General features: G+C 46.5%; 1 protein-coding gene across 2 annotated transcripts in view; it reads left to right on the forward strand.

Annotated features, from left to right (window-relative positions):
* Positions 1-15,724, forward strand: part of hsd11b2 (hydroxysteroid (11-beta) dehydrogenase 2) — a 60,556-nt gene that overhangs the window by 36,710 nt on the left and 8,122 nt on the right. For both annotated transcript variants that reach the window (XM_056278528.1, XM_056278529.1), the window contains 2 exons: positions 9,247-9,432; positions 11,782-11,919. In XM_056278528.1, coding sequence (XP_056134503.1) covers positions 9,247-9,432; positions 11,782-11,919 — 324 coding nt within the window. The remainder of the gene's footprint in view (positions 1-9,246; positions 9,433-11,781; positions 11,920-15,724) is intronic.

A 15,724-nucleotide genomic window follows, 5' to 3' on the forward strand; every position in this document is an offset into this window, starting at 1 on the left:
AATTATGAGGATGAGCGGATGGACGGACGGAATTGTGGACGTAACTTGACATGTACAACTTGAAACTTTTCCCCCGTTTGCTGGTAGGTGCAGGTGAAAGTTTCTCGACTATTCTGTGCGCGTCGTTGACATTTATCCACGGCAAATCTTGCAGGCATCGCGAAAATTATGCCGTTGTCAACAGCACACGCCAACAAACAGGAAACTGGTATGACCGCTGCAGTAGAAACCGGAAGTCAGTGGACTACAGTTATACACAGAGTCGATTGGGGAGAAAAAGGGGAGGGGGGGGGACATGTAGAATCCATATGCACCCCATGTAAAGCTGTAACTTCACGTGAAATGGTCTTAGAACTGAGTTTCCGTAAAAAATTTAAAGCAATTTCGTCAGCATCACCCAGGACTCCAACTCAGAACCTTCGACACCGCGGGCCAGCCGTGAACTTGCTGAACCATCTGCTGGCGGTATGAAAAGAGGAGGCGGCGCCGCCATGCTGTGGCTGAGGCAGCCGGCAGGGTGCATGATATGAGCTGGCTAGCAGTACAAAGGCAGAATTCAATGCAGTGTCAAACTATTCTCTTCAATTTTGAGAATTTGCCTACTTTATCTCGACAACATCACACATGTGTGTCATTTATTTGTGTTAGTATGGAATGCTGTGTGAGCGAATGACTGACGCTCCGTCTCCCGTCCACTGCAATAAAGGCCGAATTCAAATCCAAATCAAATGTGGCGTGTTTCACCTACCAAGACAGGACAATATCGTTTTCGTGAAGAATGGCCGTCGAGCAAGCGGCAGTTCACCGTGGCGAAACACCGGCGTGTTCTTCTGTGAGGCCCGCGGCCATGTTTCCTGCAAAGTGATACAAATTGAGTTTTATTTGCAATCATTCGATGCAGATGTATTCGCAAAACTGTCCACGGAAACGAGAAAGATGTCCACTAAAAATGTCTACTGGGGGAAACAAAAAGTGGAATTCCCTGAGAATTTACAGCTTGCTGTTTACTTGAATGTGTGTTTGTGTCCGTCGTCTCAGTCCTCTGGGTCGCCTCCAGCAGGCTCCCTGTTTTGGGATTGAAGGAAAATCACAGATTAGGGGAGTGCAAACACCAGTCTGTCCTGTCAAAGTAAAGGTTAATTTCTTTTCTATCTTTCAGGCTTGGTTCTATTACTTTAAGTGATGACTGGTCTATGTTTTCACGGTAGTCAAATATATAAACGAGCACAGATCCTGTGCAGACCCACAGCAGGCCCTCTCGAAGCCATCCAAAACTGGATTCTGCGAATTACACAATCATCAGTGTCTTGGCATATACAGTATAAATAGGTTACCATGTTTCCCTCTCGGCTCGTCTCGTAAAAAACATATGTCTGCATGTCGGCAGCTGCTTGTATAATCTCAACTGAGCCAAATGTAAAAGCCCTGAAAAGGGGAGTAATTTATGGAAGATGCACGGACACAAACTGGAGTGTGTAATGACTGAGTCCTCAAGATAACCACATACATATGCTGTGCTGCTGCAAGTGACACAATATGCACACAGTGAGATATGCACACCGGTGAGAATAAGGCAGGACTGAGAGCTGTTTAGCAGGGGTTTGGGCGGCACAGTGGCACAGTGGTTAGCGCGGTCGCCTCACAGCAAGAAGGTTCTGGGTTCGAGCCCCGGGGTAGTCCAACCTTGAGGGGGTCGTCCCAGGTCGTCCTCTGTGTGGAGTTTGCACATTCTCCCCATGTCTGCGTGGGTTTCCTCCTCCGGGGGCTCCGGTTTCCTCCCACAGTCCAAAGACAACAACAATTGCCCCTAGGTACGAATGTGTGTGTGTGTGTGTCGGCCCTGTTGTGGTCTGGCAGCCTATCCAGGGTGTCTCCCTGCCTGCTGCCCAGTGACTGCTGGGATAGGCTCCAGCATCCCCACGACCCTGAGAGCAGGTTAAGCAGTTCAGATAATGGATGGATGGATGTTTTATCTGTGGCCTCGCCGATGAATCTACTGAGCACATTTTCATCAATACCCACCAAAGGTTCTGGTTGATGGACCAAAAGTTTTGCCCCAAAAACTCAACACACAGATATGGTCTACACCTCCCCTGCCCCTCCACCTTCACTTACAAACCCCCCCCCCCATTATCATACTGACTTCATCCATGATGTCACTTCTTTTTAGATTCTGTGATCCACTCGATTCATGTTTTTGTTTTTCTTTGTGGCTTGTTCCCTATCAGGGCTCTATCTATCAGGGTTCTATCTATCAGGGCTCTATCTATCAGGGCTCTATCGCTCAGGGCTGTATCGATCAGGGTTCTATCTATCAGGGCTCTATCTATCGGGGTTCTATCTATCAGGGATGTATCTATCAGGGCTCTATCTATCAGGGCTCTATCTATCAGGGTTCTATCTATCAGGGCTCTATCTATCAGGGCTCTATCTATCAGGGCTCTATCTATCAGGGTTCTATCTATCAGGGCTCTATCTATCAGGGCTCTATCTATCAGGGCTCTATCTATCAGGGCTCTATCTATCAGGGTTGTATCGATTAGGGTTCTATCTATCAGGGCTCTATCTATCAGGGTTCTATCTATCAGGGCTCTATCTATCAGGGCTGTATCTATCAGGGTTCTATCTATCAGGGCTCTATCTATCAGGGCTGTATCTATCAGGGCTGTATCTATCAGGGCTCTATCTATCAGGGCTCTATCTATCAGGGCTCTATCTATCAGGGTTATATCTATCAGGGTTGTATCGATCAGGGTTGTATCGATTAGGGTTCTATCTATCAGGGCTGTATCCATCAGGGCTCTATCTATCAGGGCTCTATCTATCAGGGTTATATCTATCAGGGTTGTATTGATTAGGGTTCTATCTATCAGGGCTCTATCTATCAGGGTTCTATCTATCAGGGCTCTATCTATCAGGGCTGTATCTATCAGGGCTCAATCTATCAGGGCTGTCTCTCTCAGGGTTCTATCAATCAGGGTTCTATCAATCAGGGTTCTATCTATCAGGGCTGTAACTATCAGGGCTCTATCTATCAGGGTTCTATCTATCAGAGCTGTAACTATCAGGGCTCTATCTATCAGGGTTCTATCTATCAGGGCTCTATCTATCAGGGCTGTATCTATCAGGGTTCTATCTATCAGGGCTCTATCTATCAGGGCTGTATCTATCAGGGCTGTATCTATCAGGGCTCTATCTATCAGGGCTCTATCTATCAGGGCTCTATCTATCAGGGTTATATCTATCAGGGTTGTATCGATCAGGGTTGTATCGATTAGGGTTCTATCTATCAGGGCTGTATCCATCAGGGCTCTATCTATCAGGGCTCTATCTATCAGGGTTATATCTATCAGGGTTGTATTGATTAGGGTTCTATCTATCAGGGCTCTATCTATCAGGGTTCTATCTATCAGGGCTCTATCTATCAGGGCTGTATCTATCAGGGCTCAATCTATCAGGGCTGTCTCTCTCAGGGTTCTATCAATCAGGGTTCTATCAATCAGGGTTCTATCTATCAGGGCTGTAACTATCAGGGCTCTATCTATCAGGGTTCTATCTATCAGAGCTGTAACTATCAGGGCTCTATCTATCAGGGTTATATCTATCAGGGTTCTATCTATCAGGGCTCTATCAATCAGGGTTCTATCTATCAGAGCTGTAACTATCAGGGCTCTATCTATCAGGGTTCTATCTATCAGAGCTGTAACTATCAGGGCTCTATCTATCAGGGTTATATCTATCAGGGCTCTATCTATCAGGGCTCTATCTATCAGGGTTATATCTATCAGGGTTGTATCGATCAGGGTTGTATCGATTAGGGTTCTATCTATCAGGGCTGTATCCATCAGGGCTCTATCTATCAGGGCTCTATCTATCAGGGTTATATCTATCAGGGTTGTATTGATTAGGGTTCTATCTATCAGGGCTCTATCTATCAGGGTTCTATCTATCAGGGCTCTATCTATCAGGGCTGTATCTATCAGGGTTCTATCTATCAGGGCTGTAACTATCAGGGCTGTATTGATCAGGGTTCTATCTATCAGGGCTGTATCGATCAGGGTTCTATTTATCAGGGCTGTATCTATCAGGGCTCAATCTATCAGGGCTGTCTCTCTCAGGGTTCTATCAATCAGGGTTCTATCAATCAGGGTTCTATCTATCAGGGCTGTAACTATCAGGGCTCTATCTATCAGGGTTCTATCTATCAGAGCTGTAACTATCAGGGCTCTATCTATCAGGGTTATATCTATCAGGGTTCTATCTATCAGGGCTCTATCAATCAGGGTTCTATCTATCAGAGCTGTAACTATCAGGGCTCTATCTATCAGGGTTCTATCTATCAGAGCTGTAACTATCAGGGCTCTATCTATCAGGGTTATATCTATCAGGGCTCTATCTATCAGGGTTCTATCTATCAGAGCTGTAACTATCACGGCTCTATCTATCAGGGTTATATCTATCAGGGTTCTATCAATCAGGGTCCTATCTATCAGGGCTCTATCTATCAGGGTTCTATCAAGGGTCCTATCTATCAGGGCTCTATCTATCAGGGTTCTATCTATCAGGGCTCTATCTATCAGGGCTGTATCTATCAGGGTTCTATCTATCAGGGCTGTAACTATCAGGGCTGTATTGATCAGGGTTCTATCTATCAGGGCTGTATCGATCAGGGTTCTATTTATCAGGGCTGTATCTATCAGGGCTCAATCTATCAGGGCTGTCTCTCTCAGGGTTCTATCAATCAGGGTTCTATCAATCAGGGTTCTATCTATCAGGGCTGTAACTATCAGGGCTCTATCTATCAGGGTTCTATCTATCAGAGCTGTAACTATCAGGGCTCTATCTATCAGGGTTATATCTATCAGGGTTCTATCTATCAGGGCTCTATCAATCAGGGTTCTATCTATCAGAGCTGTAACTATCAGGGCTCTATCTATCAGGGTTCTATCTATCAGAGCTGTAACTATCAGGGCTCTATCTATCAGGGTTATATCTATCAGGGCTCTATCTATCAGGGTTCTATCTATCAGAGCTGTAACTATCACGGCTCTATCTATCAGGGTTATATCTATCAGGGTTCTATCAATCAGGGTCCTATCTATCAGGGCTCTATCTATCAGGGTTCTATCAAGGGTCCTATCTATCAGGGCTCTATCTATCAGGGTTCTATCCTATCTCCTAAATGTTTACAGTACTGAAGTACAACAAACACTTAACGGACTGTACTGAAATATTACCACAGCAAATGTACATCAAAACAGCGACCTGAGTGTGTATTCTATCGCTTGGGACTAGCACTTGCATTAACATTTCCAACTTTGAATACCGGTAATAAAATGACGTGTCCGGATAACCGAATCCAGGAATTCAAAAAACAAACTCATGAACTCACCTCATTTCTATAGTACTTTTAACACTGACTTATAAATTTCCACTTCCGGTGTGGGGCGATGGCAGCGTGAATTCGAGCCGGCAGCGGCCTTGTCAGGCCAAGTTGTGTGCGGGCTGCCGGGATGCGTCCGGGTGACGTCATCGCAGTGCGATCGCGACGGCTGGCATTCCTGACGTTCCTCTCTCGCTGTAGTTCGCGGAGTCGTAATGTTGCGGGCAAAAGCAGGTTTCATAGTGTGCTCTTTTTAGCTACATCATGCAACGCATGCGCAGGGGCCACCTTTTGTATTCGACTTGCAATTGTTTATATTAGAATGTCTGACCCTTTAGCCGAGCGGTTAGTGACGTCGCCTTGTGGTGCAGTACACCCCGTATCGAATCCCGCACCGGGCAAGAAAATAACCGGTTACATTGGTGGCAGCGGTGGGATCCGGAAGTGCGCAGATCCTCAGAAGTCTCTTCGGAGCGCGGGAATAACAAAGCGGGAGGGCGCGCTTCCGGGAGAGGGTGACGACTGTGAACTACTAATAAGATACGTTAGCCCCTAGCTAACGGGTCTGACCCTTTAGCGGAGCGGTTAGTGATGTCGCCTTGTGGTGCAGCACACCCCGGATCGAATCCCGCACCGGGCAAGAAAATAACCGGTTACACTAGCTATGTAGCGTGGACGAGATTTTCAATAAAGATGTTCTATCAACCTATTTTCCATTAAAATGAAACGTCCAATATGTGCTACTATATGTTTTTTTGACGTCAATGAAAGGTTAGCTAGGTAGCAAAAAAGGGGTCACGGATGCGAGCTGTCACGCTTGCGTTGCGATTACGTCACCCGGACACATTTCGGCAGCCCGGACACAGTTTGGCCCTGACAGCCTCACCCAGTACCGTTTATGCAGCGTCTTTGTCCACACCGCGTCTAAGGTTTGTCTTCATTTGATGGCTGGGAGAAGCTTGGTCTGCTGCATCCTGTGGGCCCAGGGACCGCGGCCCTTTCCGGAGCTCCTCGGGCGGTCTGACAAGACGCGGAAGCGGGGCAGGCTAAGCTAGCTGCTGGCCTCGCCTGGCATTGACTGTGTTTTTGGTGTCGCCGTGTGGAGTGCGGGGAGGTGTGTCGAAGGTGTCTGGCTGGGAGAGCTGGCGTTGGATCGGCTGAGGGAGCCCGGTCTGCTGCATCCGGTGGGCCCAAGGACCACAGGCCCCTGCCTGGAGCTGCCACCAAAGAGGAAACACAGAGAGCATTCTGACAGGTACTAGGGTGACATTGTCAACATCTCATCTGTCACCATCATCAGCCGCTTCTCGGGGGTCGGGTTGCGGTGGCAGCAAGCTAAGTAGGGCACTCCAGACGTCCTCCCCAGCAATGCCCTCCAGCTCCTCCTGGGGATCCCAAGGCATTCCCAGGCCAGATTGGACACGCAGTCCTTCCAGCGAGTTCTGGATCTTCCCCGGGGTCTCCTCCCAATTGGATGTGGCCAGAAAACCTCCAAAGGAAGGCACCCAGGAGGCATCCTAATCAGACGCCCGAACCACCTCAACGGGCTCCTTTCGATGAGTGTGTACAGCCTTGGGAGTCAAAGAGGCCATCTATGTGAAGAGGGAACGATCATCCCTGAACCAGGGGAGGGCCTAAGAGTACACCTGTCCCCATCTTACAACGCTGTGATTGCAAACATTCCCAAATCCTCCATGAATAGTACACATGGCCATTGAAACTCAGGTTAATGGTCACACCTATTTGCATATGAAACCTTTAGTTGTTTTAGGTTGTTATGCAGTTGTGTTGTTTGTCGGGGTGGGGACACCTGCAGTCAGTTTAGACCGGGGAGGTCCCTTAGATGAGCGATGAAACGTTTCTGTCACTAAACGTTGTGTCCAGATGAACAGATTCAACTTTCTTTGATTTCCCTACCCGGATTAACGAGCATGCATAAAGACATTCTGTGTTAATGTGCACTCCTCAACCCACCGACACCTAGCGGCAAAGGTTGTATTGCAGATTGAGTATCAACCTATGGGAGACACATGGCTAGCTCCCAGAGGCTGTGCTGTGGTTAATAAACCTCTCAGCTAAGGTCAGGAAGCTGTCAGTTTGGTTGACTCTGCTGAGAGGGGCTGCTCTCCATGACTGCTGGCTGGAAACGCACCCCGAACACTGAGGCCAAATAACAGGGGACTGGTTATCTAATGATGACCACATGCACAATAATCCCTTCATGACACTTAAATCTGAATTATTATGAATGTGAAGGAGTTTGTCTTGACGACCAGGAGACACGTTGACGCATAAGCTGCATCACATGGTACCACAGAACACACAGAAGACCTTTTTCCACAGGGAACATTCTCTCTGTGAACTGTCCATACTGGAAACCTCCAGAATGAATGCAGCATGTTCTGTCTCTGTTTCCATCATACTTATAAACACTGTGTTGATGGGGAAAAAAATGGAAGATGACCGTTCAAAATGCAACAGTTAAGCATCAGACACAGTAAGACGCACAACCCCGCACCCTGGACGAGCATCCGTTCACGTCTTGGGGGAGCGAGCCCTCCTCTGCTGCTCTCCCTCCCTGAGGTTTCTTCCTGTTTTTACTCCCTGTTGAAGGGAGTTGTTCCTTATCCGATGTGAGGGTCTAAGGACGGGATGTTGTGTTGCTGTGAAGCCCCCTGAGGCAAGTTTGTAATTTGTGATATTGGGCTATACAAATACATTTGACTTGACTTGACTTCACCCTGTTATAATGAACACTACTGCACTGTAAACACTACTACACTGTACACTAGTATACCACTACTACACTGTACACTAGTATACCACTACTACACTGTACACTAGTATACCACTACTACACTGTACACTAGTATACCACTACTACACTGTACACTAGTATACCACTACTACACTGTACACTAGTATACTACTACTACACTGTACACTAGTATACCACTACTACACTGTACACTAGTATGCTACTACTACACTGTACACTAGTATACCACTACTACACTGTACACTAGTATACCACTACTACACTGTGCACTATAACACTACTACACTGTACACTATAACACTAGTACACTGTGCACTATAACACTGGTACACTGTGCACTATAACACTAGTACACTGTACACTGTAACACTAGTACACTGTGCACTATAACACTAGTACACTGTGCACTATAACACTAGTACACTGTACACTATAACACTAGTACACTGTGCACTATAACACTAGTACACTGTGCACTATAACACTAGTACACTGTACACTATAACACTAGTACACTGTACACTATAACACTAGTTCACTGTACACTATAACACTAGTACACTGTCATGCACGGTGCAACAAACAATGGGGAAAGAAAGAGTACTTATCTTCTGCAGTTTTGTGTGTATGTGTGTGTGTGTGTGTGTGTGTGTGTGTGTGTGTGTGTGTGTGTATGGGGGGGGTTGTGTTTTTTACCAGAATGCAACAGAGGTCTTTCCAGCTTTAAGATCCGATGCATTTCTTGACTACACTGAAGTTTTGGCATTTCGATCTATCTCCATCTACTTGCCATCAATACTTCCCACGACGCCGGTTTGCCTTGTTTGCTTTGTCAGTTTCTCTAACGTATGTCCAGGTGTACATTTCTGAATTTAAAAAAACACATATGCTATTAGAGAGGACACAGCAATCCACATAACCATACAATATTGAACTATTTATATGTATTATATATAAATAAATACATATATATATGTATGTGTGTGTATATACTATATATATATTATTATTATCTATATATCTTGTCCATATATATATATATATATATATATGTTGTCTTGACGCGCCCGCCTCTTCTCTGCAGGGTTGTGGGGACTGGTCAACAACGCCGGGGTGTGTGTGAACTTTGGGGATGCTGAGCTGTCGCTCATGTCCAACTACCGCGGCTGCATGGAGGTCAACTTCTTTGGTACGCTGGCTGTTACCAAGGCCTTCCTGCCTCTCCTCCGCCAGGCCAAAGGTCGCATCACTACCATATCCAGCCCTGCCGGTGGGTCTATCTATCCATCTATCTATCTATCTATCTATCTATCTATCTATCTATCTATCTATCTATCTATCTATCTATCTATCTATCTATCTATCTATCTATCTATCTATCTATCTATCTATCTATCTATCTGTCTGTCTGTCTGTCTGTCTGTCTATCTATCTATCTATCTATCTATCTATCTATCTATCTATCTATCTATCTATCATCCACCCACCCACTGTCCCAATCTATCTTTCTATATAGCTACCTATCATCCACCCACCCGTCATCTATCCATCCACCCACCCATCCATCATCCAGCCATCTCTCTATCTTTCTGCCGAGACATGTAGGTATATGCGTAGTAGCACAGATGTGGTGTGCTCTCCTGTGTTGTGGGTACAGCTCAGTAAACTTTACTCTCACGTTTCCGTTGACGCGTCCAATCACAGAGCGACCCCCAGAGGAGCTGCCGCCTACCTGATGCAGCCAGTGCAAACAAACGCTTTGATTTTACTCTCCCCCGTCGTATATCCGACAACACTTCTCAGCCCTCCTGCCCAAACATGTGGCTCCTTGCAGAACAGCCGCGGCTCACGGCCTCTGACGCGCCGTCCCAAGACTGAGACTTTTGTGTCCCGGCCGGTGCCAAGGTTCGCTGCACCTCGAGTCATATCTGATAGCCGTCTAAAAATAAGTGCGCCTGGATGATCCCCGATCCCAAAACTGTCATATTACGTGGACATCCTTGCATTCAGCCCACACGTTAATCAGCTGACGGTGTCAGGGTTTCAGAGACGCCTCGGCGGACCTCATGTCAATGGACCGGTCAGACCAGACCAGCGCTTCCTGCAGGATTGTGTACTCTTGGATCACTAACACGTCTGTGAATGTCCTCATTCATCCAGGTCACAGTTATCCAAAGGAGTTGAATCGAGTGCAACTGGACTTGGTATAAACCAGATATAGACCAAGTCCAGTTGCACTCGATTCAACTCCTTTGGGTTGGATCACTAAATGTCCCAGTCAGAACCCCCCCCCCCCCCTCAATACACACACACACACACACACATAGTCCACAGCCCTGAAATCTAACCTGCATAATATATAAAATGTAACTCCTTTCTCCACCCCCACCCTATCTTCCTCCTACCGTACCATCTTCAGAGTGATGCTTTGCTCTCTACAAAGCTTTTCTTTCATCAGTCTCGAGGAGTTACCACAGGTTTACTCTCTAATTGACCCCTGCCTGCACACCCGCCCCCAACAAACACACACACACACACACACACACACCTTCCACCCATCCATTAAAAACAGCCGGCTGACTTGGCAGTCTCCTGCCCTCTCATCTCCACATCCTCTGTGGATTAAATGGAGCTGATGCCCGGGGCCCAGAGGGAGGCCGGTGTCTTTCCAGCTGGCACCAGGTCTGGTCTATCAGGCTTCTCTATATCTGTGGTTGGAACACAGAAGCAAGCCCTAAGCCATCCCTGACGAGACAAGGCCATGTCTCATTACCACGCCGTGTTAACATATCGCTCTTCGCTTGGAGAAAGGACCCACTATTTTCTGTATAACCGTTACATTTACTTGTTGCCGCTCCACGGTGGGAAAACAAACATCAACCCAACCTTACTGTAACACAAGGAGCCCTATACCAGGGTGAAAAAAAGACTGAAGTTCAATTAAAACGAGTGGGATTTTCCTAAACAACGTATAGACTCACACAAAAACAGTCCCTCTCAGTCATCACTGACGACCCACTAGACATGTGTGGCGGTGTCTGTATCTGCAGAGACCCTGTCCTCTGCCTGCACTGTCTTGGTTTGCTGTGTACGGGACGTTTCTGGGCGTTACCCTCTGGGCAGTGGGACTCTATAAGAACACAGCGACCAGGTCCCAGATCGAGATGGTAAGCACGCATCCAAGAGGAAGCAACGGCGATGGCGGACACGGCGCCGAAAAGACGCAAATATCACGAGACGAAATGCCAAGCGGACGAAGCTCGTTCCAAAACGAGAGTGAACCTGGGGCTGGCCTTCACCAGCTGGCGAGCCCTGAAGGAGAGGATGTGGATGAAGAGCGACGCGGAGTTGGCCTGTACACTGGGATGCGTTCTGCCAACTGCGGTCAGGGGGCGTGTCCTTCTGGTGTCGTTAGCTGGGGAGGAGGGGCCAACTTTAAATGTTATATTTACAAACCGCAACCCACAAACCCGGCTCATTGTGCCTTCAACACTTGTGAGAGCAGCCTCGTCTTTGTGTCGATCTGGTCATTTACTCATCTGTCTGGACTGTGTATGCTATTACTACAATAATGACAATGATGGGACTAACCACGGTCTTTGTGTTTCCCTGTGATCAGGAGACCAGCCCTTTCCTTGCCTGGCGGCATATGGAGCTTCTAAAGCAGCGCTGAACCTCCTCATAAACACCCTGCGTCATGAGCTGGAGCCCTGGGGCGTCCGAGTCTCCATCATTCTACCCTCTTCCTACAAGACAGGTGAGAGAGGGTGGGAATGGTTCTCTAAAATGTACACTTTGAGGCTGCTGGAAGCCAGTTGGTTTGTTCTCCATCGTCTACAGTTATGTCTGAAAGGATCAGAATGATTAGGTTTGTTGTATCAGGAAAATTCAGATAGTGACTGAGTCATTTTATTTCCCAAATGACAACAATTTTGTGCTGATTTGTCCTGGTTACACTGGTGCAGAAGCATATTCATACCTAAACACATGATACAACAGAGACAACAGGACCCTAAACAGACCAACACAGTACCACAGTATATACTGCTACACATGGTACACAGATAATAGGCCCTGTAACAGACTAACATAGTCCCACAATAGTACATACTGACACACTCTGACCTCTAACAAACTATCATTTGGACTTTGTGATGGAGCGAATTCAGGGGGCAGCCAGGACTCTGCCGCAGCCAGGATGCGAACCTGGGTCTAGAGGGTCCAACCCATTAGCCAAGGGCTAGCAAGTCTACACATCCGTGATCGTTACACTACCTGCCTCCTTCGGGAAGCACGTCCCCGCGAGCAGCATACCAGCTCCCTCACGCCTCTGGGCACACGCTCTTCCGATGGCCTCACGGTCTCACCATCCCACTTCTGACACCAATGTAGTGAATTCAGGGGGCAGCCGGAAATCTGCTGCAGCCGGGACGTGAACCTGGATCGCCTGCACCACGGGCGACTACGTTAACCTGTCGACTAAAGGGTCCGGCCCGTTAGCCAAGGACTAGCGAGTCTAGTCATCTTCGATCGTTACATTATATTATTACAAGTGGTGCACAATGTACCAGCAACACGTATACTTATAGTTCAGACTGATGGGACCAGTAGTGCTAAGGGATGAGTGGGTGATTAACAGTAGCGAGGTGGGTTCTCAATTACACAAAGTATACTGAACTCACTGAATACTTTCATTTTTATGTCACAAACCTAATAAGTCTAAAACAAATAGTCAGGTATTTGCCAAACCTTGCTGCTTCAGATGTGGCTATATGTTGTCTAGGTGAATGCCTGGCCCCACTATCACCATGATAACGCAAAACAGACAGCATTTTGTCTGAGGGTCAGTAGTAAGGCACAAGGCAGTCACAGAAATATTCGATACACTTTGTCAGAGAATTTGTTTAGGAAAATGGTCTACATATTAAATTGAGCAAAAGTTGCTTGACGGTTCCAAGGCAACAGTGAAGCTCGGGCACACAAACATGAAACTCTCCATGTCTTAAAGTCTTTTGTAGTGAGACTCATTGTATTGTGGAAGGCAGTAGCAGGGCCTTCTCTGTTGGCCCTGTCAAAATCAAAATCACGATTTTTTCTTTGATAGCTGAATAGAATTGTGTGCGAAATGTGTCTGAAATCACTTGTTTTCTTGTGGGGCTGAGCAGGGATTTGCTACGTCATTTAAATGCATCACAGCCCCTTGGACTGGACCAGTACTATTGGTATTGCTAGACTTTCCTTAAAGCCCAAAACTGCAAACTGATTACAACTTTGACCGTATCATCAGCCAATCAAATTTGTACATGTAGTGTCGGAATGTTTTGTTCTCGCTATCGCCACTCCCTCTCTTCATTCACTCTCTAGCTCGCTCAACCCATGCTGCTTTCTGCTGCTCCATGCATGTGCAAGGTTGATTTCGATCGGGCTGCGACAGTGCCCATTATGTATTCGGGCATCAGTTCTGAAAGTAAACGAGACGTCGATCGTATTTTGCAAATCAGCAAATAGTTCACCGCTGATCTCAGCACGGAACTGGAGGAACCAAAAATAATTTGCTTTATTCAGCTCGCCACCATGTTTGTTTAACTGACATGAAGGGGATTAGACTTTGCGACAGGCATGGGCACAAGTCCATGAATACTGGGATGGCATCCAAGCGCTTTACCTGTGCCCCCATCCATAGGGTTATTGGTTGTGTCAGGAAGGGCATCCGACGTAAAATTTTGCCAAATCAGTATGCGGATTGACGAGACCATACCATATCGGTCGAGGCTCCATACTGGATTGGTCAAGGCCCGGGTTGACAATAGCCACCGTTGGTGCTGTGCCCTCATAGGGTACCGATGGAAACTGTAAAATCCGCCGTGGTGACCCCTGAGAAACAGGGAACAAGCCGAAAGAAGAAGAAGACAAGGGAGATTAGATGTGGAAGGGCCATAGATTCCAATGTTAAAACTCTGCAACAAAAATACAATTTCAAGAGTAGGATTAATCACATTTCCAGCTTTAAGTCACCTCAGTAGCTACAATAAAACATTTCTTACCGTTGCTTTATTGCTTCAGAATGAATAAAAGTCATTCATCGACATACATTTTATATCATGAAAACCGCGATGGTTAAACACATCTGAAGTCTTTTAATAAGGGCCCATTCTCCATGTCCGAGCACCGGAGAAAAGGAGACATGCCTGGCGGAAATCTGCACTCTTCTAGTTGTTTTTGTGCCATGTGGAGTGCATTTGCAGTCTGGTTGCTGAGTCACAGAAGATTTGATGGGGATGCTGCAATAGCCGCTATAGTGCCCAGTGGTGTGTGTTGTGGTGCTTGAAGATCAGCTGTCTTGTTAGTGTTCACCCAGTAGAGCATATAGTGTGTGGTAGTGTATTTTGTATTTGGCTGTGTTGGCTTTATTGGCACCCATATCAGAATCAGATTTTATTAGATCGTCAGCTAGTTGATGGTTCCCTGCACTGTTGGGGGATGTTCTCCTGTAGTTGGTAATGTCTTTCAAACCTCTCCAGACTGATGCTGGGTCGTTGGCAGAAAACCTGCTTTTCAGTGTAGCACCTTTTTGCCACTCTGATCTTTGTGAGTGTATTTCCGGCTTGGTTGTGCAGGATCTGTAGTAACTTGTATAAAAAACCAGATCCACTTACCTGTATGTCCATTAAGTGGCAGTGGCAGTAAATTGGTTTACCCATTACTACCTAGAACCTTCCACGGATGTATTTCTCATGTGTAATGAATGCCTGCCGAGATGACTGTGTTGTGTTGTGCTCCCGAAGTTTTCATCAATATACAAGTTAACAAGTGTGTTTGTTTCATGTAGTCAAGATACTACAGGATCCTATCTCCACTCCTGTAGGCTTCCTCTTTGCTTGACAAAGCTGCCTGAGTTTTGCTGTGAACCAGGGCTTATTGTTGTTGAAGGTAGAGAAATTACTGGTAGGCACCCACATGTCCCTATAAAAGCTGATGTAAGATGTCACAGTCAAGTCAAGTCAAGTCAAGTCAAGTCAAGTCAAGTCAATTTTATTTGTATAGCAGTGTCAGTAAGTTCGTCCAAGTCTTTAGATGCAGCCTGAAAAACATTCCAATCAGGGCAGTCATGGCAAGGCTGCAGCTCAAGTTTTGACTCATTGGTCCATTTCCTCACAGTTTTAACCACAGGCTTTGAATATTTTAGTTTATGCCTGCAGGTTGGAGGAAGATGAATCAGACAACGATCAAAGCGTTCCGGGGCTGGACGGGGGACAGAGCGATAGGCGCCCTTTAATATTGGGTAGCAATGATCCAGAGTGTTCTTGTCCCTGGTGGGACATTTAACATGCTGTCTGTATTTTGGCAGTTCGTGGCTGAGGTTTGCTCTGTTAAAATCCCCAAGGTTTGTGCGTCGGGAGTCCGGATATTTGCGTCCCATGTTTGTAATTTGGTCAGTTAGGTGTTTTAACGCCCCTTTAACACAAGCCTGTGGTGGGATATAGGCACCGACCAGGATGAATTATTAAAATTCCAGCGGTGAATAAAATGGTTTACAATAAAAAAGAAAAGTCTATAAAGGA

This window comes from Lampris incognitus, chromosome 4 (genome assembly GCF_029633865.1).
Source record: "Lampris incognitus isolate fLamInc1 chromosome 4, fLamInc1.hap2, whole genome shotgun sequence".
NCBI lineage: Eukaryota > Metazoa > Chordata > Actinopteri > Lampriformes > Lampridae > Lampris > Lampris incognitus.